This window comes from Nyctibius grandis, chromosome 5 (assembly GCF_013368605.1).
Source record: "Nyctibius grandis isolate bNycGra1 chromosome 5, bNycGra1.pri, whole genome shotgun sequence".
NCBI lineage: Eukaryota > Metazoa > Chordata > Aves > Nyctibiiformes > Nyctibiidae > Nyctibius > Nyctibius grandis.
Window position 1 is genome coordinate 68,195,795 of NC_090662.1, and position 26,701 is coordinate 68,222,495.

General features: G+C 42.6%; 1 protein-coding gene across 1 annotated transcript in view; it reads left to right on the plus strand.

Annotated features, from left to right (window-relative positions):
* The window catches only part of TMEM178B (transmembrane protein 178B), a 233,216-nt gene extending 217,171 nt beyond the window's left edge, over positions 1–16,045 (plus strand). The window contains exon 4 of the mRNA XM_068402206.1: positions 15,795–16,045. Within this exon, the coding sequence (XP_068258307.1) occupies positions 15,795–16,045 (251 nt within the window). The remainder of the gene's footprint in view (positions 1–15,794) is intronic.
* The last annotated feature ends 10,656 nt before the right edge of the window (positions 16,046–26,701 follow it).

The following is a 26,701-nucleotide window of genomic DNA, read 5'->3' on the forward strand; positions in this document are numbered from 1 at the left end:
TCTCAATGGAGCACTGAGAAGTGTGCCGTGATAATCTAACAAGACCAGACATAGTTTGCTTGGACCTCTGGTTCTTTATCATGTTTCCTGAACAGTCTTCTAGCTAGCCCATGTAGCAGTGCCTAATAAGGACTTGCTATAGTGTGCTCGCTTAATTTCTCAAGCAAATTGCTGAAATAAGTCATTTGTGAAATGCAGGCTGTTATCTGGTGTTAGCTCATCTGGAATCCAGGATATCTAAACGGTGATTTAGAGAGTTTTACAATGTTATTCAGCATGTTTTGTAATAAGTTAAAAATTATTAATAATTCATCTTTTCTGTTTAGTCCAAATGTTTCTGTATCAACAGCAATCACAGGTCTCTTATGGCTTCTGAAGTTCTTTTGCATAATTTTCTGTATTTATTGTAGAATTTGTACTTGGATTACGTATCTTAAACACAAGGATCTGCTGGAGAGAGTCCAGTGGAGGGCTATGAAGATGATCAGAGGAGAGCATCTCTGTTATGAGGAGGGGCTGAGGGAGCTGGGTCTGTTTAGCCTGGAGAAGAGAAGACTGAGAGGGGATCTTATCAACACTTACAAATACCTTAGGGGCGGGTGTCGAGAGGATGGGGCCAGACTCTTTCCAATGGTGCCCAGTGACAGGACAAAGGGCAACGGGCACAAACTGAAACATGGGAAGTTCCATCTAAATATGAGGAAAAACTTCTTTACTTTGAGGGTGACAGAGCACTGGAACAGGCTGCGCAGGGAGGTTGTGGAGTCTCCTTCTCTGGAGATATTCAAAACCCACCTGGACATGACCCTGTGCAACAAGGTCTAGGTGAACCTGCTTTGGCAGGGGGGTGGACTAGATGATCTCCCTAACCATTCTGTGAGTCTGTAATTCTGTGATCTTGAATGACAGCATTTGCCTGACCACAGTAGGATTTTTTTTCAGTCTGTCATCTTGTACAGAGACAGATGGATACTGCAAATTATGTTTAGTATTTTTGACCTCATTTTGCATGATGGTACTATTGCATAGCCTCTTGTACCCAGAGTTGCACTGTCTGTTGTAGTTCCATTTCAGTATTGTCACTATGATTTTATCCTGCAAGGTGGGAGAGTTTCTCTTTTTGAGAGTTTCTCCATTTGGAATTGTGCTCTAAAGTTTCACTAAGACTAGTTCATTTTATGCATCTTATTTGAGACTGTTTAATTCTATTACAGAAGTGGGTCATACTCAATTTATACATGACTCCAAGCACATCCTCTTGCAGCTTCTTGCGTTTTTTCTACATGCAAATTACTGAAAATCTGTGCACCAATAAAAGCTCCATACTGGGCATGTCATCCAGTAATTTTGTAATTTTATAATAATTTCTGGAACCCTAGAAGCATCTGTAACACTGCTTCCAGACTTCAGAGTCCTGTGGCAAACTTGATGCTTTCATGCTCATCAAGTACCTAGTAGTAGTCTAAAACGAATTCAGTTAACCATCTACCTGAGGAAACGCATGTGGCGCATTTTATACGTTATGTTTTGACCAAAGTATATTTACGTGCACCAAAACCATGCCTTTGTTTTTTGAAGTCTAGATGTGACCTCCTCATCAGTTCCCAGGAAGCAGCAGTCACATTTTCTGGCTTTGAGGAGTTCTTTTGAATGTATCCAAATCCTTGACTTGTTTGGTTTTATTATCACAGCAAACCTATCAATTCATTTGGTTGGTGTCTTTACTCCCTTAACAGTAGCTAATATTATTGCCAGATCAAGGTCAAATACCAGTTTTACTTCCAGCTCTAAAGAGTTGGGCTGCTATGAATTGGCACACTGGCAACTCTGCTAAGGCAAATTCCTGTATCTTCAGCAATCTCTCCTTTCAGTTCTTCATCAAGTTGTTTAAGAATATTTCCTGTATCATGATAAGCAGACAAGCTTATATCCATCTAACTGTTGGTTTTTCCACCTGCTCTCCAGTGCATTCATTCATAGGATTTTCTTGTTTCAGCATCTCAGATTCTGGTAGGTTGATTGTCCTTCCACAACCATGAGAACCCGACCTCACCACACCTCTGCTATTGTACTTGCTTTATAAAATCAGCTTTTAAAGACAACCTCTGATTGATAGCTTGTTGTTTTCCCAGTTCAGTTCTGATTTCATTTCAGTCAGCTGTTTTGAAACATCACATGGCTCACTTTATTTCTAGTTCTGAGGGCAGGGCTGACTTTGTACCTAAATGTTCCAAAACCCTTTTCCTCCTCCTCAGTGCCTGTCCCAGGGAAAGTGGGGTGGCAGGGCTGCCCCATGGTGGCACACTCGAGTGTTTCGGCAGTGGTTGCATCCTTCCCTTCCCTACCTGGTGCACCTCCCTGCTGCACTGCTGTCCCTGTCACAGCTGGAAATATAAAATGGCACTTCCAATATCTTGTTCTGGTACTTGCTTTAGCACAAAATTATCCCTGGCCAAATTACATCCCTGGCCAAAGCTGCATCACTTGCTTTTGTAAATGTATTAAAAGACCCACAAAGAATGATGTTTTATCATCCTTATCAGAGCTCTGTCCTTCAGCTGCACATTCATGTATTTTCCTTTTGTAAGTCTGTAATTTGTATTGAGAACACATTTCGGTGAAATAGTTAGCGGTTTTACTGCATGCCTAACAAGGCAGCCCTTCAGGGAGAGACTTCTGCGCTGTCTTATTTTGTTCCAAATTTACTGCAAATAAATGCAATAAATCATCTCTGCACTTGTTTACTGTTTTACCTATTCTCTTCACTCTTACCTGATCTCTCCCAGTTTTGCCTTGTGACATGCATTTTAGGATCACTGTAGGGTATTTTCCCCGTTTGCTAACAGTTTCCTTAGAGAAGCATATAATTTTACTAGCCTTGCAAATATTCATTATTCTTTGCAAAGTCAAGTGTGTTTCTTGCTGTTGTAACCTTGCTTTGAGCCAATTATAAATTCTACCATTAATAATTCAGTCTCTAATTAGTCTATTTGGAAATTATTCCAGCTGCTAAATACCCTTATTCATGTGATTTAGCTTCACCATGCAGATCCGTAATAAAATGATCCATAGTCTCACATAGCAGCTCGTTTGTTGTCCTTAGCGAGTAACATTTTTGCATGAAATACTGGGCTTGGGGCTTTGCTTGAGAGTCTGAAATTCCCTTTTTTATTGACACTGAAAGGCCTGAAAGTCATCTTGTACACTTACAGCAGCATTATGGAGTTTTTCCTCTCTGATTTCCTGTCCTAGCACCTGCTTTCAGAAACATCGGTAATTTCTTACATCCTCTCCTCCTCCTTCCGCTCCAGTAATGATCTGCCAGACTGGGGGATTCGAGTACCATTTGCCAGCTCCACTTCTGCGGCTGATTTGGGTTTCTCCTGACCCACCTAAGAGTGCTGCAGAGACATTGCTCTTTGCAGCCCATCCATACTCACAGGACTTAGGTCAGGGTTACAAAAGCTTCAACCCTTTTCCCACAGCAGAGGTGAACATCTATTCTTTCCATTGCTGGCTGCTGAGGCAGAGATAAGCAGGCAGAAAAGATGTGTGAGAGGGAAGAAAAAATAAAGTTATGCAGGTGTGCTGGCACAATTTAACGCTTTATTTCAGATATGCAAGAAAGGATGTTTATTAAAGAAATAAAGAACAACCCGCTTATGAATGTATGAGTGCATTCTGCTTTTGTATTCTAATCCAGGGGAGAAACGACCTTTTATAAATCATTTCCATCATCTTCCCTTCTCAGAAATACTTCCAAAATATTCCTTCCCTCAATCCAGGGGTAAATCAACAAACTGCTTTATTAGCTCCACAGCCAGAGGATGGACTGACCATTTACACCGGGTCACCTTCTCTTGTCCCAGCCATGCCACACTCCACGCAGGTCTGTCGCAAGGCACCGGGGGGACAAGGACACACTCAGGGGTTTGTGCCAATACGTGTGCTAGACCCTGGCAGCTGCCACAGCGCTACTCGCTGTGTCCGGGAGCTGACAACCAGGCTGATACTGAGGGACACAGACCCCATCAGAAAGGGGGACTTCAAAACAGGGCTTGGGAGCCTGTGCAGCACAGTTGTTGGTACAGATGCGCTTCACACTTCTGTACGCCTCCACAGAGAGTCTTGTCTTCAAAATGCCCAAGCCTGTGTGCTGTGCTTCCTTTGTCTGCGCTGTGCATGTGTTAGTAGAGAACAACTGAGGCATCTGTGTATTTTGCAGACGTGGATCGTTACCAGCTGTTGAGTCATTTGCGTCCCAAATTTAACTCACTGTACTTTGAAAATAGCACATAGTGGTAGAAAATAAGAGTGTTTATTCTACTAAACTGTGGTCCTGCCATCTCAAAATAATCATTCCGCTGCTGAATAATTTAAGAAACAAAAATGGAGCAATTTAGTACAGCAAGTGTAAGGCAAAGCTCTGTGACTGACGCCTCCTAGCTGGTTATGAAGTATCTTCATAGCAGCTGCCAAGAGGAGGCAAAGAGAAAGATAAACAAAAAGAGAAAGTAAAAGACATTCCTTGGAGCTCATCTGGAAATATAGTGGGTCTAACAGGGCACCTAGGATTTCTGTTTCTCACTAATGATCAAGGTCTCTATCCATTCTTCATGATGTTCACTTGTGGTGACATGATCAGTCATGACACTGAAGATTTAAGATATTTTCTGTGGCATATTTATTTTTTTTTGTTTCCATAACATTATTCTTTGAAAATCCAGTTTCATGTGCTTCTTTCCCAAAAGGAATAGGTTTAGAAAGTTTACATAAAATCTTTTTTTTTTCCATATGGAAAGGCATATGCACACTTGTACAGAGCTAAAGCAACATCATGTGATCTTTACAAAAACAGAGGTCTAGAATAAGTGGCTGTAATCTGAGCTGTGAAGCTTGGCATAAATATAGCTTTTGCAAAGGCATAATACCTTTTGCCAGTTTGAAAAACATTTATAATTCAAAAAAAGTTGGATCACTGGGAAAAATTATATGCCAATCATGTTTTAATCCTGCGGGAGATACTAAATTAGTGATAACTCTAGAAGAACTTTAGAATTCAGCAAAATTCCTTGCAGACCACTATAAGGACTTATTTATGTGGCTTGACCTCCAGATGGAGACAAAGGCTGGTTTGCATCAAGAGATGCCATAAATTGGTTATGAAAGTCTTTGAAACAAACTTCAGTGTGACAAGGTCAGTCCCTCCTCTTCCATGCCTCCCGCACCACACACGTATGCTCTTGTTCCTACCTGTGCTTTTAGTTAAATTTTGCATTATGCTCTAAAGTGATTTAAGGCCTCAAATTGGAATGAACTTGAGTTAATGTACAGCGTTAATAGGTTTTAAATGTTTAAACCTCTCTAAGGCTCTTGATTGTTTAAAACCCTCAAACACATTACAAGGATGTCGAGGAAGACAGAAAAGGAGCTGATGAAAGTCTTTATGGATCTGTGATGAGACCCAGACCCCAGAGCAGCCATTCAGGCTTTGTGCCTCAGTACCCATCATGTAGTAAAGTAACAAGGTCAAGCGCTGCATATTAAGATAATAAGAGTTAGCCTGATTTTAAAAATACGCTTTTTCCTGACTTTCAGGATTTGTCAGTCCCTCTTTTCAAACAGCTCTCTCCCACACAGCTTGTGGTATCCCTCACAGACAGGGTTGCAGGTCACGTTCTTTAGTGCTGATATTGGCTATGTGTTTGGAGCATAAAGAGTGGACCTTCTTTTCTTATGTATTTCAAAACCTGGACACTGATGGATACATGTCCAGACATATATATATGGATATAGGTCTACCGGACATATACATGTCCAGTCCACATACGTGGAGGTGCTTCTTCGTCCTGACCGACTAACCATTAGTAATCACTCTTTAGAAATCAGTCTCACTTTCTTTTTGAATGTTGTCTAATTTCCTATTTTCACTCAAAAAATAAACATTTAGGAAATAACCCACATCGACATACATCCCCCTCACCATCTTTTGGGGTTTTAATATGATGTCAAGGTGGCTTGTTTAGTGTTTCCAAGCTAGGAAGCAGTTGCTCAGCTGACTGCACGTCAAGGCTCACAACACATTATGCTTAAAAGGCAGAGCTGGAGTAGTGTGTTAAGTCTTTGCTTCTAGTACTTCTCTGTGCTTACTGGTGCACTGCGAATGCATTTTGCATTTATTTATTAATGCTGGCACCCATTTTGAAAACAAAATGGGAGCCTCTCTGGAAATATGAAAGATCACCTACTTTCACTGTATGGGCTTCTGTGCGTCACTCCGTACCTGCCACTGAAATGCTCTTTTATAATTTCATGTTGTAATACTCCTCAAGGGGAATCATAACATCCATCTTTGCAACCCCTACAGCAGAAGTTCGAAAGCAGAGTTATGTCCTCCTTCTCATAGAATATTATTTTCATTACATGCTATTTTTTTGCAATACCTCAGGAATTTAGCTGATTCTTTAGGTCAGTACTGACAGACCTAGCCCTGAAAAGCCGGGACCTAAGAGTCAACACCTCCATAAGAGAACGGCGGTTGGATAGAGAAATGTTTTTTTCAAATCAATAATAAAGCTGTACTGCAGGGTGTAGTCATTTAGAGGTTTGTTTTTTTTTTCCTGGAAGGAAAGGCACAACAAGAGAATTCATTGTCAACTCCATAGTATTTGATCTCCATGGAAACATTATCAGCTGACTTCAAAGTCAACCTTCAAATGTGTTGGATTTTTTTTTTTCCTGTGGCTCATTTCTGATGCTCCTAGATGTGCACCTGCACACTGGGGGAGAAATACCAACACAAGCAACTCTGGCAACCTTGTACCTGATCATAGAAGAGCACTGGCATTTAGGAGGAGAGGAAAGGCTTTTTGTAATGAGGTGCAGAGATCTTATAGTCTGGAGCAAAAGTCAGGACAAGTAGCGTGTGTGCACCTATAAACTCATTGTTTTTCAGACTTAGCTCAAATCGGTCTTCCTGAACCTAGTGTACAGTAAATTAAGGAGTCAGCTCACTCTGGCTTCTCAGCAAAAAGAACTATTCATATTCCTGCGTGTGTTCATTTTAAGTCAGCTATACTGACTTGTAGTTTCTCCCTCACCAGGATGAGAGGTACTGACAGAAGCATCAGTACCTTCTAGAGTTAGGAGAAGAGAAAACCTAGCGTAGTCTATGAAGGGCATGCAATATAGTTTGCTTCTCAGGGATGTCAGTAGGTCTTTGAGGGGCTGACAGAAGGCGAATTAAAGTAGAAGCAAAGTAGGGGAGACAGATCCGATATAAATACAGAAGACTTTCCCACCCACAGCCCTGGAAAACAAGTTATGTGTATTTTAAAATTCTGTGGTTGTTCCTTATCCCTTAATAATGTCACCAGGTCTTTGATCTGTTGCTGGCTTCTGAATTCCAATGGCAAGACGTATCAAGGCCAAAGGAAGACAATGAAAAAAAAACTGGCACTTATTATTGAGTTGGTTTTTATAAAAAAAAGTTTGCTGAGTTGTTCGCATGCCTGGCATCAATGAGGAAAGAAGACTGCACATGGAACAGAAGGAAGAGTAATACTGGCATGATTTGCTGGACAGGAAGAATTCTTTACAGGGAGAAAGAGGAGCAAATTTCTGTGTGCGGCAGATCTTGCTGTTAAATGGAGAGGCTAAAGAAAGGTTTAGATTCACCTTCTTGACTCCTCAGATTGTCAAGTTAGAAAAACAACATTCGCCTTGGAGAAATCACTGTTACTCTTGCTTGGTCTAATCTACCTGGACAGAGTCCATCTGGCCATTGGAAATTCCACAGAAAAAGAAGCTTGACCTGGCAGAAACTTGATGAGTGAGGCCTTCCTTGTTTCTGCGCAGCCTGGCTCTTCCAGAGGTTACAGAGATGAGTACTTGTGCAGGCTGCAGAGGTATTTCCTCTGCAACAGGAAAGAAGATTTCAGTATGTGACCCTTTAAGGCAGTAACAAAGGGGTCAGGATAGTTTGTTGCTTGCAAGCATTCACGTGAATGATGTAAACTTCATAGGGGTAGCCTGTGTCCAGTGGTCCTTGTTGTCACTACAATTATATCTTATTTTGATTTCTGGCTATTATATCTCAATAACTGTATCACTTAGCGCATACAGAAAGGATTTTTCTGTTCCTGGCAGGTCAGCTCAGGGAAACAATAACAGAGCCCAGAGCCTTTTGCAGCAAAGATCCTCAGGTCACATTCAGTACGAACAACTGAAAGTTGTACAACCTTGTACAAAGGACCAAAGAGTTCTTTGGTCACTTGAAAAAATTAATGAATAAGCTTCTCTCCAGCACCTGAAGGGGAAAATACCCAAAGCAGGTAGCGACCACCATAACCCAGAGCTCCCAATGGCTTCTTTAGTAGTGCCTTCAGCAAAGAAAATGGTTAAAAAGGCACGGGAGTCTCTCAGCCCTGAAAGTATTCCCTCTAAGAGTATTTTTAGTGGCTCACACTAGGCAACATGGAAGAAGGCTTCACTGAAGTTGCTTGTGCTGTGTCTGTTCTCCAGTCTCACTTGTCTTGAGGAACATTTCTGAAGACTTTTCATCAATTTAAGGTTTCCTACAAAATAAAGATTCCACAAACCCTCTGAGGTGCCTTCTGAGGTTCCTTCTGAGAGAGGTTCAGTTTTTTGACTGGAAGAAAAAGACCTCTCGTGGAGAGAGGCAGAATGACCTGGTTGCTAAAAGACCAAAAGCAATGTGGTGCACAGATTCCCCATGCTATGGGAGATGTTGTGTGACACGGCAAACCCAGCCTGACCCCATAAGTTTCTCTTCAGGTCTGGCAAATGCTAGGCTGGAAAGAACCTGCCTGAGGTACAGTTTGGTACTAAACTTATGTGTCTTGTCTTCTGGCAAATCTGAGATGTGATGGAGTCACTCAAGTTTGCTCAGACCTCCAGTGCCCCTTTCCATTTAATCTTTTAGCCTCTGCCTGGGCCATCCTGGGATGTCCATACTGCAGGGGATAAAAGAAACCTGCTGGCAGCCTTTGCGTGTTGCCAGGCATGATGCTTGCCAGCACAGCGATGGGATAATTTCACCAACCTTTGATTAGGATGTTTCTTCATTTTGACGTTAAGAGATCCTCTTCCTTTCTCTCCCTTCTGCTCCCAGTAAAATACTTGTCCTGGTTTGGACTAAAACAGAACCGATTTTCCTTTCAGAAATTTTTACTTTCAGCTAAGCTGCTTATAAGTAACTGCACCCCTTATTATGCAGTTAGTTTCAGAAAGTGCTGTTACTTTGAAGCAGCTTAGCTGAAAGTAAAAATCTCTGAAAGGAAAATCGGTTCCTTTTTAGTCCAAACCAGGACAATACTGAATCACATCCCAGTACTACAACTGGCACAATTTTTGCTGCCTCCTCTGTTGTGGCTGCAAGTTCATGAGCCATTATGTTTGCTTAATGGCTGTAGTCAAGTCACTTTATTATTGCTAGGTTATTTTGGGTGGGTCATAGGAATCTCCACTGCTAAAGCAATCAGAGGGTTATTCAACTCAGGCTTTGATCAGCTCCCCTATTTCTCCCTAGTCCGTTTTATCAAAACAATGTGCCTTTAGCTAAGGCGTATTGCTTTTGCCTTACGTGACAACTCATGACTTCAGAGGGTGCTTGCTCATAAATGGTGCTCACTGACTGCCGCAGTGCACAGCACGGGTATCCACTCCTGGTGAAGTCCCATGCACTGTGGGATATGGTAGCAGAAATGTCACCATGTGCAAATCTGCAGGGTGCTGTAATGTGCAATATAGACTGACTGTCAGTTGTACCAGCAAAGCAAACTGGAGATCAGCCCTCAACTGCTGTAATATTGTTCCATATACTATAGTGATTTGTATGAGCCTAAGGATGGTACCCATTAAGTACTTGCAGTTGTGACAGAGGATACACAGTCCTCTGATGCCATAACATATTACGGCTTGTGCAGCAGCAATTCAATAGACAGGCACCGCTGCCGAGGAAACACGAAGCAGGCGTACAGCTCTAGCGGGGTACGGATGCCGCTGGTACATTTTGAGGTAGGAGGCCAAAGGCCAAATGCAAACCACATTCTGGCAGTGGCTATAATGCAATATTACAGCATCCCTATAGACCCCGCAGTTTACGCTGGTTCTTAGTATAAAATAAAAATGTATTGAGTTCCAGCCCGGACGGGTTTATGGTCTCACAAGGACACCGCACTGAATCCCCATCACCCAGTCAGACTTCTCTTTCCATCTCAGCTTTTTTTATAAGGGCAATTTTCCAGTAAACCCCTTGCTATTCTGCAACCTATCGGTGATGCTGCAAGCTGCTTCTACTGGAACAGTACATAATTAAGCAATAATTTATATTCTGTGCGTGTATGCACAGAGCAATAAAGTGTTCTCAAGAGCTGCACACTGCTGAGGCGTTTAATCCACGCACAGAAGGAGTTTACTGCAAAGCTGCTCCCTCCAAAAGGCTTTTGTCATCACTGTGTTGGGAGGGAATTCAGTTTATTCTTTAATAATTTCACTTGATTGTGATATAATTTAAATAGCTACTGGTACACACTCCACTTTAGGATCAGACCTCATTTTATTTGTTTGTTTGATGTACCTTGAAAATAGTAAAAGCTAGTAGGGCAGAGAGAAAGTAAAGATAATGTTGTTTCACTGGTGAGACTTTTTTCCCCATAAACCTGTAATAAAAAAAGTGATAATAATTAGATAAACAGCACTCCTTCCAAAGACATTAGTGGCCACAAATTGCCATTGATTGCAGCTACTAGAAATACTTTAAAAGGTGGAGAGTCGCATTTATTGGAGAACTGCCTCATTTCAGAGGACATCTTAAAATCCGTACCTTTTGTGTTTCTCTTTTTATCTACCAGTGTTTATAAGTAAAACTTGACATTTCTATCTCTGGAAAAAAAAAAAAAAAGAGAAGGGGAGAAAAATCAGGTTTTTTGTGGTTTGTTTACTTTGCACATCTGACAGCACAGTTCATGAGTCATTTCTGCCTGTTATGGGGAGAAGGGAAGGGAGAGAACGAGTGTCGATCTGTCAGACGTGGAACAAATGTTGTCCAAATAATGAGAAAAATTATTTGTAGAGAGGAGGGTCTCAGAGGTGGACTTGGTGCCCAGATCACTTTAATTACAGGCTTTTTGGATTTCCCTTGACTTGATATTGGTGATGTTTCCTTCAGACTACGGTCAGACACCTCATCCCTAATACTAGGGATGGAGATGTTTAGGTGAAACTGTGGTAGCGGGGTCTGTTTGCGCATCACTACCATGAAGGCTCACCTTTGTTTGCAGTATATCTAAGAAAGGCAGCAGTTCTTGTCTCACAAAACACCCTGTGAAATCCCTCAAGCTCTATCGCTCTGGAAGCTGAGCCAGGTCTGTGGGCAAAGGATGTGACTTCTGACGTGGTTCAGGGGGGACACTGGCATGAGGCACAATTCAAACATATTTGGTATGGATGGTTTGAGCCTGCTTGTGTTTAAATAGGTTCTCTCACAAGCAGTTCTGCTCTCCACTGGAGGTGAGGTTTGAAAACTGCAAACAGAGGCATTGCAGCCCCTTGCACAGCTGGGCTGATTAAAAAGAAAAGGGATGTTTACTGAAAAAAAATTCCTAGCAGCAGAGGCCCATGGCTCCGCTTGACATAATCATGCTTAAAAACAGCTACAGCAAAGGGCTCTGACTCATAATCCACTCTGAATTAGGCTTTGACCAGCAATGATATTACCTTTCCCAGTCATCCCTCTCCTGACCACGTCTGCCCCTGCGGCAAAGATGGCAAGACCCCAATCTTATACACCTTTATAGCAAATAAGTTCATCTTTGTCCTAAACAAACTTCCAGTCTAAAAGGAGGAAACATTCAGTACAATGTTTAATATTCTTCTTCCATAATACATAACAAGGAAAAGCACAAGATAGCCATGAGCTATTTAATAGCTCAGGTGCTCAAACCACTGTTGATCATCAGTCCGTTAGCAGGACAGGCACTGTCAAAACTAATCTGAGAGGAAGGGTGGCTGTCTGATGAGTCAGGGTGGAGGTTTGACTACATGTCAAACAGCAGTTTCTGTGGCACAGACATGGCTTTACATGAAATTTCGTCTCTCACCTGCCTGAAGCAGTTTGCAATGACACATGAATTTCCTTTGTTAAAAACACTGCTGTTGCCTTGTCTCATTCATTAGTGTTTTGCTTAGGATGATAACATGTAAATCCCAGCACAAAGAACTTAGCGCGTTCTGCTCTCCCCAGCTGCTGAAGGAGATGGCCTTTATCTCCCCTGTCCAGGTTGCGTACCAGCATATACCTGGTGAGCTCTTATTACCACCTGTCATTCACATTCTGTGTGCCAGTGCCACGGCAGAAGCACTGAGCCTTCAGGTCTGGTCGTCTGCTTGGGTCAGAGTTATGGGGAGTGTTTTTCACAAAGAAATAAAAGTTTGTATTGCTGAAGCTGCCTGGGGATCTGGGGCATTACTGCATATGTAGGGGGGCACCTCGCTGATGGCAAGAACCTGCCAGGAAAGTGAATAAGGGTTCAGTGTATTTTTCTGGGGAGAGAAAGAATCTCTGGTTTGGGGATGCTCATGACTTGCTGCAATCCTGCTGCCTCTGAAGCGCTGTGTCCATAGTGCAGGCAGTGTCATGGGCAGGAGCGACAGCCTCCCTCCTCCTGCCATCCCAGCTCCGTGCCTTACCTGGACTAGCAGAGGCTGCATTGCCAAGGGTAAGCTCAGTGTCTGCATCCCTTCTACCCATGACTCTTTCACTATGATGACCAACAATTGTGCAATTCGCAAGGATGATCCTTTGTGTTATGATTGCCAATTCATGAGGAAAAGCTACAGAACAGTCCTAAGGTAGCAACCATACTCAGTTTTCATCAGTAACCCTCCTGGTGAGAGGCCAGATTAACTACAAGTGGGAACTTCCTTGCTTGGCTGAATACAAACAGCACATAGGACTCGAATAATGGCCATAAAGATTCCTCTAGGTGGTATAAAATGGCATTTTTTGTGTCTGTAATGAATAGCACTAGGGAGGCTGATAAACCTGTGCTGTACAAGCCATCCTGCAGAAGCACAGGGGGGTGACTGGCTGAGGACCGTGCTGTGCATCCTCTAACGTTGTGCACAGCAGTCATTATTCGTTGTCATGGGATTAGTGCATTCTCTAGCGAAGGGGCAGGATGGGGGCAGCCTTTTTTTAAAGAAGTCTCATGCTCATGATTTGCTTTGTTCTCTATTGTTGTTACTCATTCTTCTTTATTGTTTGTTGTTATGGAGCATTCCTCGCATTGAAGAGCTTGTAATCAAAATAGCCAAGACAAAGCATGAAAGCACAGGGAGTATTTTAAATCCCAAGTTGTTTCCTTCCCTTTTGTACTTAGCAAATGCAGCTTCAGTCTGACCGCACAGATTTTCCCACCCACCTCTCTTAACAATCTTATATTTCAAGAGAGCTGAAATTATCACGTTCTTACTAGCAAAGAAAGGCCTTTCATGTAATTTTCTAACCACAGCCATTTGAAATGAGCCACGCAGCTTGGTTCAGAGCACAGTGGCTCCTATGGATCCTTTTTTCCCCAATCCCACAATGTAGTAGTCGTGTTGACATATCACACAGGGAACAACCGCGTTCTTGCCAGACACCTTCATGTTACTGGATAACCTAAGCGACATGGTAAAACATGGAAAGGGGTGTGTGGTTTCTAATCAAACAATCTGATTTTTGAGTAAGGGATTCTGGGAGGGAGACCTCCCCATTTATCCTGCTCTGTGCTTTGAAGTGTGTAGGACACCTCCGAAGACAGCTCCAGAGCCTGGGATCTCACAAGGCTTTTGCAAAAGTCCAGAGCACTGACTGTAGACTAATTGGGTGCTGCTGTGAGGTAGGAAAGCAGTCTTTATTTGAATAGCTGTAGTACCTCCTGGAGCAGCTCGCTGGTCCTTACTGGTACCCTGTGGCACTATCGTAATATGAGTACTTATGAATCACCTGGGCCATCTGGCAGCTATATATAGCATTAGGGAAGGCACCTAGAGTTCCCATATTCCCTAACCTTTACAATAGAGAATATCTACAAGTGGCACTCCAAAACACATTGGAGAAAAGACAGACCGAATAGACAAGGCAGTGATCAGAAGAGGGAACAGAGAGAGGGATGTGATAGCGGTCTCACAGCAGGTCTGTGACAGAGACTTGCCTGCAGATTCTAGACCTGTATGATGTGCCTACCAAGCAAGGGAGGTGAGTATGGTGGGAAGTCCACACATTTTTGGTGGTATATATGTTCCTACAAATGCCATCAGTTTCTGAGCCTAATTCCAGGTGACTTTTGCCACATAATCTTACCTGTGTCTTCAGAGTGAGGAGTGTAAAATCCATTTCTTCAATGCAACTGCAACTAAAAATAGCAAAGCAGCAGAGAAACAACAGGAAAAATGTTGCAGTAAAGAAGCAGGGGCAGGGGCAGGAAGGAGTAGAAGGAGGCAAGGGCACCAGAAGAAAAGAGCTTGACACTAAAACCAAGCTGGCTGTGACTGCTTTGGGTGATTGTGCTATTTTAGGGATGGGACCAAGAAGAGTAGGAGATTCCTCACCAGCAGCTGCTAGTAAAAAGATGCAGGACGTGCTGCACAGGTAGCACATGTAGCATGCTACTGATCTGTGGATGAACAGCAGGATGACACATGGGACTGGCCACACATGTTACTATAGCATGTGCCCTTCAATATGCTATCTGTGCCCAGGGCTCTCCAGGCAATTCAGAGAGGCCCACACAGGGAGGAATTAGAGAGAAAAAATAAACTACTGACTTTATTGTTGACTTTAGTTGTTATCTCCTGAGACAGATGCATAGGGTGTGTAGCTATCCATTATTTGATGTGTGGGTGGCAGCTGTGACATTTCAGGAGCTCAGAGTTTAACTTTAATGAAGCTGGAGGCCAAAGATCAAAATTAGACTCATCTGGGTGGGCTCAGATTCAGCCTCATCTGAAATGTTTGACTTTCTGTAACACTTACCACGTGACAGAGTTATGAAGCTCCTCACAGTGTTCTCAGGAAGAAATGAAATATTTCTGCAGAGAAGGAAATCAAGGACAGGATAATTTGAAGATTTCCCCAACACTGCAGAGGGCATCTAGATTGGGACTGGAGTCATTCAGAGGGTAGAATCTGAATTTTGTGAGGGATTTTATGGTTTTGACAGTGATATTTAAAAGGAGGGTGTAAAATGGAAGATTTTAGATTTTGATATAAGAAAAGTCTCCCCAAGAAAAAAAAAATCTCCCCAAGTAATTTCCAATGTACATTTCGACAGAGCCAGAATATGTCAAGTATTTTGTAATATTTTCTTATATAAAATCCATCACTGAAAAATTGAAATTAAACAAAAAAATCAAGGTTTTTTCCCCTCAAAACATTGAAACATGATGATTCACTCTATTTGTCTAAAGCAAAATTCCAGAAAAAGAAATGATTTCATGAAGCTTCTGGTTCCCAAGGGAGTGCTCATAATGAAAAAACTGTTTCTGTTGAATTTCTCCACACAGCTCTGTTCAGCATCAGTTCAATATTCAAGGCTCTGGTGGCATCAGTTCATTCCCCGTGGAGACACTAGACTAAGCCACTCTCTATATGAACATCTTCCCTTAGGTGTTTCCTTACTGCTTGCACGAGCTCTTCTCAGGCGGCTCAGAAAGGGGTATGTCTATCACTCTTCTAACTTCTCTTTGTTTTTTTCCTCCCTCCTTCTCCCCTTCCCGCTCTCCTCCAGGAACCTTCTGCATCATTTCACTGTGCACATGCGTGGCTGGAATCAACTTTGAGCTCTCCCGCTACCCCCGCTACCTGTACGGACTTCCCGACGACATCAGCCATGGCTATGGCTGGTCCATGTTCTGTGCGTGGGGGGGCCTGGGCCTCACTCTGATCTCTGGCTTCTTCTGCACTCTGGCCCCTTCTGTCCAACCTGTCCCCAGGACCAACTGCCCCAAATCTAGACCTGAGAATGGGACAGTGTGCTAAAACAAATAGCAAACAAATACACACACAGACACACACACATATATATGTCTATGTATACCTATACATGCATATATATGTATATATAATTATATATATATATATAATCTCAAATTAATGCCAGTGCCAAGGTAGAGCTGAGTCCAACATGGCACTCACATCTCCACCAGACTCTGTGTTGCTTCGTTCTTTCTCACAGCGATGGGAAAGCTTTTCTCTCACATGGCTCTTCCATCCAGCTCTTAACTTCAGCATCATACCTTAGAGGCTGAATGAACATACAGTTGCACCTACCTACCGCCATTTTTGGGAAGGGGAACAGGGGATCCATGTGGGGGATCTGCAACCAGAATCTGTACAGGACATGGAGGGTGGGGTGGGGGGGTACAAAAAGCCTGTCCATGCAGCCAGAAGGGAAAATGCAAACAGCAAGCAAAGAAACAAATCAAGCATTTGAGCCACCTCTACAATGTATCTCCTCAAGGCCATTATCAGAAATGCACCCACTTTCTTTTTCTTTCTTAAAACAAAATGACAGAAGCCTGCCCTGCCATTGGTTTTGAGTTTTGTGGGTTTTTTTGCTTAAAACACTGAAAACAACATGGACAGAACGTATGGGGAAAAGCAGAAAAGCATTTTCTCTTTGCCTGCCAAACTTTAGAAAGAAGCAAACAAGTGAAAAATCGTAATACTAATAAACAGATCTAACAAAATAAAACCAGAAAACAACAAAAAAAACTCCATGAGGACATCTCAGCGGACTTTCCAACAACGCAGTTTTAATCTTCCAACTGCCTTACATCCAGGCTTACAACTGAGGCTGAACTGCTAACGTAAATGCAGCAGAAGGCCTTTTGAAAATGCTGTGATACATGTGTGTATAACTTTTTCTTCCCTCTTCTTTTATTTATTTTTTTTAAGAAAAAGAAAAATTTAAAACATTGCAATGTGATTGTCCACTAAACCATCCATGCTGTGTTTGTGGCCCAAGACTGAGGCACTGCAACTGCAGAAGCGTGAGGAAAGCCCTCAGGCCTGAGACAGCCTGTCTCCTCTAGTGGATTTCAGGATGTTTTTCTGTTTTCACGCAGCATCTGAGAGTTCACGATTGGTGGATCCAAGAGAAGACTGACCAGGGAGAAGGGAGATGGGGGGAGCCCTGGCAGTTGTTCTTCCCAGGTACTTACTGGAGTGGGATTTCATCGAGTTTCCATTTTGGATGTATAAGATAACTGGGCAAAAGCCATTGCCAAGGAGAAAAGGGAAGCTATTTTTTGTAAGGAAGAAGTAAAAGATGCCTCTTGTTGTGCTCATGTATGCCAAACAAGACATTCCCACATCTTGTCTTTGGAAACTGCCCCAGTTCACTGGACATCTCCACTCTCCATCTGGAACAGCTGTGTACAGGTGGAAGAGAAAGGGTCAGATGCAGAAAACGGAGATCCATTTCCCATGAGCTCAAGTGTTGTATGGTATAATTGTGAATCTGCAAATGGGACTCTCTCTCTTTTTTGGTCTTTCTCTTTTTCCTGCTACTCCTTTTCCTGTTGTCTCCTTTTTCCTTCACTCTGCTCTTCCCATCGTTCAGGTCATAGATCCCAGAAGAGCTAAATGAATAGCTAAGTTTGGAGAGGTGGGTGAATGCCATTAGAGGAAGCAAAGCATTTTGTCTGTGAGGGCAGTGGGTCCTTGCAGAGGACCAGTGGGGAGGAAGGGCCAAGGGTGTAACTAAAGGGAGTCTGAAGAGGCGATGACTGAATGGGCATATGCAGGAGTGAGGGTACCACTGACAAACGTACAGGCCAAGGGAGACAGGGCAAAGAAAAAAGGCCTCCCCAAAACCCACACAACCCAACAAGCTCTTAATTCAGGGATAGTACCAGCAATCCTTTCTTACATGATAGCTGCATGACATCAGTCCTCGTTTGTCAATAAAAACCATCCTCTGCATCTACAAAAACTCACCAGGAGAAGGAAGCAACCTGTTGAGACTGTGCCTGCTGCACAGAAATGAAGGCATTAATTTCCAGGTCATGCCATTTACACAGCTGGCAAGGAACAGTATTTTGCTCAGTTAAAACAATCCAAGAAACAAATAATTCTTATGCAATACAATTGCATAGCCAGCCGTTCCCCTTCCAGCCCTGCTTCTCCTCCTTGTTACACCTTGTGTGATGATGTTGCTTTATTAACAGTGCCCAAAGAAATGAAGTTTCTGGAGGGCATTTTGGAGTAGGGTAGATTTGGGTTTCTTTCATTCTTGCTCAACTACCTAGCTTTTACTTTCTCTGGTCTACAAATTCCCCCCCAAATGTGCCAATGCCAGCTGCCAAGCCAGGGTGTTGCCACTGAAATGCCATCCCTGGCAGCTGAAGTTTTGTCATTTCATTCTCCTTTTGATGTGACCAGAGAAAGTATGTATTTATTCACGTTGAAAATGCAAGCCTTTTGAAGAAACTTCCTTTTTAAGTAGACTGGTTTATTTATTTTTTCTGGCAAGGTTTTTAAATAGAGTGGTTTTGAAAAGCTTTGAAACCGTTTGACTGTGCAAGTGCCTACTAGGTAAGGAGGCTGATGAATTGCCATTGGACAGAAGGAAATTAAAAATAAAAACAGCTCTTGAAAAGCTAAATGAAAACAGAAACCTACAACTGAAAACCAAAAGACACCTTTAAGAAATTTTGTGAAATTTTTCAAAATATGAGAAATTGAGAAAAAACTTCTTATTAAGATATTAATGCTTTAGAAAAATGGTAATTGTTTCATTAAAACGTCTCTGAACACAAACTTTTTTCCTCCTCTGCAGTGCTGAGTGCGATAGAGAATGTGTTTCACATGAATACAGATACCTGGAGTGACCCAGGTAAAGTAAAGGGCACAGAGGTATCTAGCTGGAGTCCACCATCAGGCCCTGTGGCATGGAAGGCAGTACAACAGCTCCTGTGACAATGTACAGTCTTGAGTGGTCTGTGACTGTTCATGGTGTGCATTCTTTTATAGATACAGTTTTGAAAGAGCAGTAAGATTTAAAGAAATTGAAATAATTTTGCCATTTCATGGATTCTCAAAGCTTTCTTTCTACAGCTGGCAGGAAAATAGTTCTGCCTTGATGAAGTATTCTCTGACAGCGTTGGTTTACAAGCCGTATGTGAGCCTGTGTGTTTGTTTCTGGTGATGGTGGAAGAGCGTTACAATTATTTTTATTTACAACAGAGCTGTTAACCCTGGATCTTTAGGCCAGTTCTGTGATTTTCCACTCACTATAGCATAGGGCTTCTAAAGCCTGTGTGGCTATGAAGCATCTTAAAAACAATGGGAGTACTTGTCTGAAGCAGCAGATGATCTTACAACCTTAATCTCAGACTGGATCCCCAAAGGGACCATTTGTCCAAACACCAGTTCTCTCATCTTTGCCTCAAATAAGGGCAAACCCCCCTTGGGATATTGTGAATTTCCCTCTGTGCTACCTGCAGAACCAGGAGGAGCCCCGTGTGCTTCAATACCATTGCAGGGGGCTCACAGCCCCACCACGCTTTCTGTTGGCTCAGACTTATCTTTAGAGCAGGGTTGATTCAAAAAACATCCAGATCCAAATTTGCAATGGTTAGTGCCTCCATCTATCCTGAGTCAAAGCACACTCCCATCTAGCCTGAGCTTCATTTTGGGGAGGCTTTCAAATATCTTTGTGAACAGAGATTCAAGCTTTTTGACTAGTGTCTTGTTTTCTCGTTTGAGGAGTAGTTAATTAGAAATCTGTTAGCTGTGATCCCAGCATTAAGGGGCTTGACCCTGTCCCTCAGATCTGCTCTGGCGAAGTGCCTAAACATGAGCTTTACTTGGAGCATGTGACTAATCTCCTTAACTTTGGTAGACTATTCATATGCTTAAAGTTAAGAATGTGCTTTCCTGGATGCTGTTCAGCTTCCTGCAGAGTCCAGCCCCTGCTCTTCTTTTCCTATGCCACCCTTGTAGATAAAGTGACACTTTTGTCCTAGTCTGATGTATCAGCGGGTGTTCAGTCTCCCTTTCTGTCAGGTGGTAACATGGGGTCCATAGCTGGCAGGCTTGCTCCCGCACGTGGCCTTTCATGTTGCACTGCTGAGGCAACATGTTTCTGTACTCCAGAGACCACAGAGGAACTTGACTGCAGTGAAGGCAGATGTCATGAAATGCCAGTCCTAGGGTCGCGGGATGAATTGACTCAACCCACTGCGATCGGCAGGCTGAGGTTTTGTGTATACTGACTCTCAGTTATTGTACAGTGAAGTTGTCCTGTGACCGCAGCAAGTTAGCTACAGGGGGTTCTGCTGTCCATCCCTGCCGGGGGGACTGTATATGTGAGAGGGCTACATGGCAGGAGTCCATGTGCTCTGTATCTTATGTACTGTATAGGACACCTTCTTCTTCAAGATAAAGCTGTTTTCATGTTAAACATGACTCATATTGGCCGCCTGTATATATCATCTCTCCCTTCTCCTTCTCTGCAAACACACAGCTGATCTTCCCTGATCTAAATAGTATGGTCCCTCCAGTTCTATTTCTAGTTGGCCTTTTTTTTTCTTTCATTCTACCCCAGAGGCAGTCACAAGTGGATCACAAACCACCAGTGACCAGAGCAATTTCTTTGAAATATTGCTTTTGAAAAATTGCAATTACTTTTAAAAATGTTATTCCAGCTGCAGTAACAAATGAAAGGAAAAAACCCAAACCCTCAGAGTCCTCTAAACAGAGGATCCTCATCTTCCCAGGACAGAATTGTGAGAGTGCAGGTATTCTGCTTTCCTGTAGGTGCAAGACATTTGGGACCACCTTTAGCTACGACATGTTAGCTGTGCGGTTCATTGGATGATGAATAAAACAACATTGGTGAGGGAGAGGATTGATATGCAGGGGCTATCTTAGATTCCCAAGCATTCCTGGAGGACTGTGTCTCCATGGCTGTCCATTTACCCACCATGTAGTGCCTCTGAATCAGGCTCATCCCTGGAGCCCCACTGACAAGCAGAGCTCAGAAGAAAATCACTGTAATCTGTCCTTAATTCTTGAGTGCCAAGCTAACTGCCAGCAGTGAAATGGAGAGGAAATAATATGTTACCAAGTATAGCTTAAATAAAGACATACATTATTGGGCTCTTTCTTCTGTATGTCTCTACATAGGCCTAGAAGGGCTATAGGAGTGCTCAGGCACATTCACACAAACCAACCCTGCATTTCCTTGCCCTCAGGTTTTGCACTCTTTCATTGCCCGCACTGCTGTGCTCATCCAGCCAGCAAAGGAAGACGCAAGGTGAAAAACCGAGACAGCTCTGAACGATTGCCAGGCATAACTGAGAGACAAAGAGTAAAAAGTGTGCATGAAGCACAAACGGCATGTAAAGATTAGTGATGGATGAATTTCCAAGGTGAGGAACTGAGTTTCAAACAAGCCTAAAGTTTGATTGCAAACTCCAGGCCAGATCCATAAGATCTTGATTCTGCCAGTCTAAGCTGAAAATCTCATAAAAACAGGGCTTAGCTCAAAGTTTATAGCCCCACTGTTTCCAGCTATAGCCAGAAATATAATGCATCTGGTTCCATAGTGTGTTGAAGTCCATAGAAAGCTTCCCCTTGGCTCCAGTGAGTTTTGGATCAGGTGCCTTAGAAAATATTTTAGTGCTGTCTTAGTTAACACTGAAAATGAAATGCATGCTTACACACTCACAATATCTTATACTTGGCTTTAGAAAGAAACAGTCATCAGATGTTACCTTTTTTTCCCCGATTTAGGGTTTCCATTCTGTCTGCCCACTAATACCCCAATCCTACAGCCTTCTTCAGAGTCATAGTTAGAGATTGCAACACTTTTTTAAAACAAATGACCTACTGCTGGTGCCAAAGGGCTCTGACAAGCTCCCTGTTGACATCATTGGGAGAACTGGAGCCTGATACAATGCTGTCAATTTGATTGCAGTATGCCTTGCGCATGTTTAGGATTTAACTTGGAGAAAGAGCCTAGACGACTGCCTCAATATAGGCCACAAGAGGGAAATGAAATGCTGGTCACCTCTAGTCAAGCACTCCAGAATCACGGATCAATTGTCCTTCCTTGCTCAGGGAAGACTTGCAATGAGAATAACAGAGGCTCAGATAGGTTATCTCCAGGGGAAGGTGTGGGAGTGAAAAAAAGGAAACCAAACAGCAGCTGCTATTGGTCAGCATTGTCGGGCATTGGTACATACGTGAGGACAATCCAATGTTGCCCGCAGCATCAGCAGCAGGAATTGTCCCTTCTAGAACTGCATTTTTATATTTTTCCTTCACTGATTAACACTCCTGCAGAGTGGCAGAAAGCGACTTCAAAAGTTTTCTTGCGTAGGGTGTATACACATGGGCACCCTCCCTCCCCTCCTTCCTTAGGCACAAACACATGCGTACCCCACATGATGTGGGTGCTAGTAACCTGTAAATATGTGTACGATACAGAGAGAAAATACATGGCAAAATGCAGCATTATTGTTTTCTATTCTTTTATACCTAACTCAGGAGTTGCAATGCAATTCAGATGCCATCTGCATCCGTGTTGGATTATGTGTGCAGATCGCATGGAAACTATCTGCTGAAGAGATGTGGGGAAGCACAATACAACTGGGATGAATTGGGTATTCACCACCAAAATGTATTTAGATATTTAAGAAAGAGTTGCCAATGTCGTTCTGATCCCAGAGGTGCAGGGAAAGGAAGCAGCTGAGACACAAATATGTGTTTCTTTCTGCCTATTTTGCCTTTGGGCAGATACATCCTGCAAAAAGTGAGGCAGTGAACAGCTCAGGGCAGTAATAACCTGAACACCACAGCAAGACTCTCCAGAGCTGACCAGCACTGCTCCTGAATACAGGGTTTCTACAGAGCTACTTCTGATCCAGTCAGTCCTGAGCTAGCCGTCCTACCTCCGAAAACGCAGTTGTGTCCTCAAGTTCTTACTACCTTCTAGTGCCACAGGCCCTGGCACTAAAAACTCACGTGCGATACACATGGGAGTCGCTTTCTGAGTGCGTGAGGCTAAGGGAAAAAACCTGAAGTCCCATCAGAAGGGCAGCCTTGGTATTCACAAGATTGGTTCTTGCAACCCGCTGTTGCAAGGTGCTTCTCTAACACAGATGGCCTCAGCCACAAGAAAAAAAATTCAACTGTATCACCTCCAAATCAGAAAAGTTTATGATCCCCTAGTGTAAAAATCCCACTGTGCCGAGAGGCAGCTCCATGGCAGGACACTGCCTGAGTCTTATTTCTGTCCTCTGCAGAGGGCTTGTGTGGGCTGTCAGCAGCACGAAGACCGCGGTTAATGCTGCTCAGCACAGTGGGGAGCTTCATATCCCCGTGGCTCTGAGCCCTACCTGTGGCAGCAGGGCACAGGGATATCTCTGCAGAGGCAGTTCCTTCAAGTGGCCTTGTTATTTTGCCAGCGGGTCAGAAATACCCAAACCGCAACAGCAATTCTGCTGTAGATGAGATAAACAGTCAAGTTTTCAAAAAGCTGCATGACCTGCGGGTTTTGCCCCAGTTTCAAAGTGATGTAGACACCAAGGAGCATGAACCAGATATGTCTCAGTCTCCTGAGGCCAGCTACACAAAAGAGCCTCAGCATCAAATTCCTCCTTAGGTGGTGAATAGGAGTGTAACACTAAATGCCTTTGGTGCCTACATATTTTTTAAAAAAACATATAGGCTCCTAATTTACTTAAGCTCTTGTGACATTTTCTCTCAAGAATAGTTTTCATCCAACTGTAGAGCATAAGGCTGTATTTTTTTATGAAGGGTTATTCATGAACAATATAGATCATCATAAGAAAAAGGCTTAAGTAATCAGAACAATAAAATAAAAGTGCAGCCTTAGACTATTCAGTTAGTGTGTACTGAATTATTTATAACTCCTGGGCACCAACAACAATCACAGACATCAAATTTAAACTGTTACTATTTTTACTCAGCAATTTCCATCACTTAAAGCGTTTATATTAATGCATTTGTTGTTTGATCTTTTGCAGGGCAAAATTTCCCCTACTTACGCAGAAAAGCATACTTGGGGACTTTTGAAGATATTTTTCTGCAGTAACTTAAATTATTTTAAAGCATTTTGAGGCTTAGTATGACAGACGTTACAACTTTCAAAGCTGTAAACTCTACCCAAAATGGGCTTGAACTTTCAGTTCTTTCTGAAGTAAAATTCCCTTTGATTACAGGTCATTGGAATCAATGGGAAATTTGCTTCATTAACAACTTTGAGACTGGTCCTATTTATGTGTATATGTGATGAGGGGACTTAGGTAAGGGGGCTGTACTTACATGTCAGCCCACTTAAGGATCTTTTGCATAGACACAGGAACAGTCACCGCTAAGTCACCCCAACTTTATACCAATCCTTTTTTATAAAAAAACAACCATTATACTCGTGTGTGGCTGGATTAATGCAGTGGTAAATCTAGCCCACAGGCTGACACACACGTACATGTATATATGTATATATGTATATATATATTTGTAAATTTATGAAAAATGTCCATAGCTCCATGATTGCCTGAAATAACCTGAGGTTGATGTACAGAATTTCAGGCAAAGGACTGTTTCTTTTTCACAATCCTCATGTATCTCAGATTTAAATCAAAACAGATTAAAAATTGTTTCCCAGGAAAATCCTCATTCTGCCAACACGCCAGTCGAGCAGGAGTACCACACTAAAGTCAGCGGCACGCATCTCCACACACGTATATCCAGTCGTAGGACTGGGTCTCAAGGGCTTTTCTAAGGAAAGGAATGGACTGAAAAAGCCATGGCAGAATTTCTGTTCCACATTAGCACTCTCAATAGACTCACTTATCCTTTATCAAGAGGCTCTTCATACAGATGCTGTGCTTCTGTACTAGGTGTATGTTTGAGGGGCACCTCTGTGGATGAAGTCAAGCTACACAAAGGCCTGGATTTTCTGACCTGAATTCATCCCCATTAACCTTAGGCACTTAACCGAGCTCTTCATGTTAATGGGCTTGTCTCCTCTGGTTTCTCGTATGGTTAACGAAGAGACAGGCAGTGAACCAGTAAAACTGACATCTAAGTTACCTGTAGGAGCTCCCTCTCACTCCATAGAGTTACCACTCACCTATCTTGGGTAGTTCCAAGTTCTTAAAAGATCTTAAATCCTGGTGAGATGAATCAGGGACCTAGTGCAGAAGATCATCCGTATGGAGATCAGCCATGGCCCTGTGCTTCAGGTGCATGGCCTGGCTCACCATGCAAAACGCAGATGTTAATTGTGGAAGACTGCTGGAGCAAAAGGAAATTTTCATGGCAGCCTTCCCCTCCCAAACTGCAAAATGACTGCAAAGGATAGGTCCTTCCCCAACCCCTGGAAATTGCATTTGAAGTGAGCTCCTCGTGGTGGTTTCCAGCCACAGACTACTGGGTGGTCCCGGTGCTGGAGGTCAGAGATCTTTGCTCTGAACTCTTCACCTTTCTCTGCCAGTCCTGAGAATTGCTGAAGCAGTTCAAAGAGTGGATTTACATCCTAAAATTTTGAATAGCTAAAATGTTCAAAAGTTACTTTCTTGCTCCATCCCCAAACTGGCCTGAAAAAAGTCATCTAGCTGGTAGTGATAATAAAAAAATTCTCCTCCAAGGTACAGTTTGGGTAGTTTCATTTTTTTCTCTGATGTTAATAACTGCTTTACAAACAGCTTACATGGAGATTAAAGAGATTGTAATTTCATCCCTTATTGTTGGGATTATAGTTGTCCTCAGAAAAACTAAACTGAGGACTCAACAAGAGAATAAGCTCTGACTGTATTATTCAGAAAGCTGCTCTGACAAGGCTCCATCTCATGATGAGAGTCTCTCAGAGCCAAAATTTGGAATCGTATATTGATAGCAAGTCTGTCTGGAAGGACCAGCAATTTAATCCAGTATAAGAACTTTGGAGCTCTTGTATATTCCCATATTTTACCTGAATAAAACAAACACAGTAAGAGAAGTGGGAGAATTAAACTGGTTTCTGAAAATTCCAGTCCTAAGTGAACTTTGGATGTTGTGCCAACATATGGTCACTACTATTTATTTCTACAGCTAAATTTAAGTCAGTGACTTGACAATCTTCACCCACCTCTCCGAACAACTTTATTTTTAAAAAAACTGTTAAAGTTATGGCAAGAGGGACTTCAGCTGGCTTGTAGGGACCTGTAAAGTAAAGATTCAATACCATGTACCAGTACTTCGGGAAAGACTTTAGCTAGAAAGTGGAAGATACAACTGAGTTGCAGGGATCAAAAGTTATTTTTCAGCATGATACCTCCTTGACTAAGCTGTACTGTTTCATCCTGACATTCCTCTCCTGTTCTCCCTTTCCCTTTTTTGAGGACCCAGATATGTATCTCTCTCTCTTTCTCCCCTTTTCCTCCTTCTGTGTGAGGATATAGAGATGCTTCCTGTAAAGACGTTTTTCTCTAAATCCCATTCCATTCTCTTACGTATGTGACTGTTTTGTTATTTGAGATGTCTGTGAAAAAGAAAGGAAGGCTTTAAGAGTGAACTCTTGAAACAAGGAGGAGCTTGAAAATAAATCAAATTGAAGGATGCAGCACCATTTTCTGCAAGACTTCTCAGAATGTTCCTAAATTATCATCATAGCCCTCT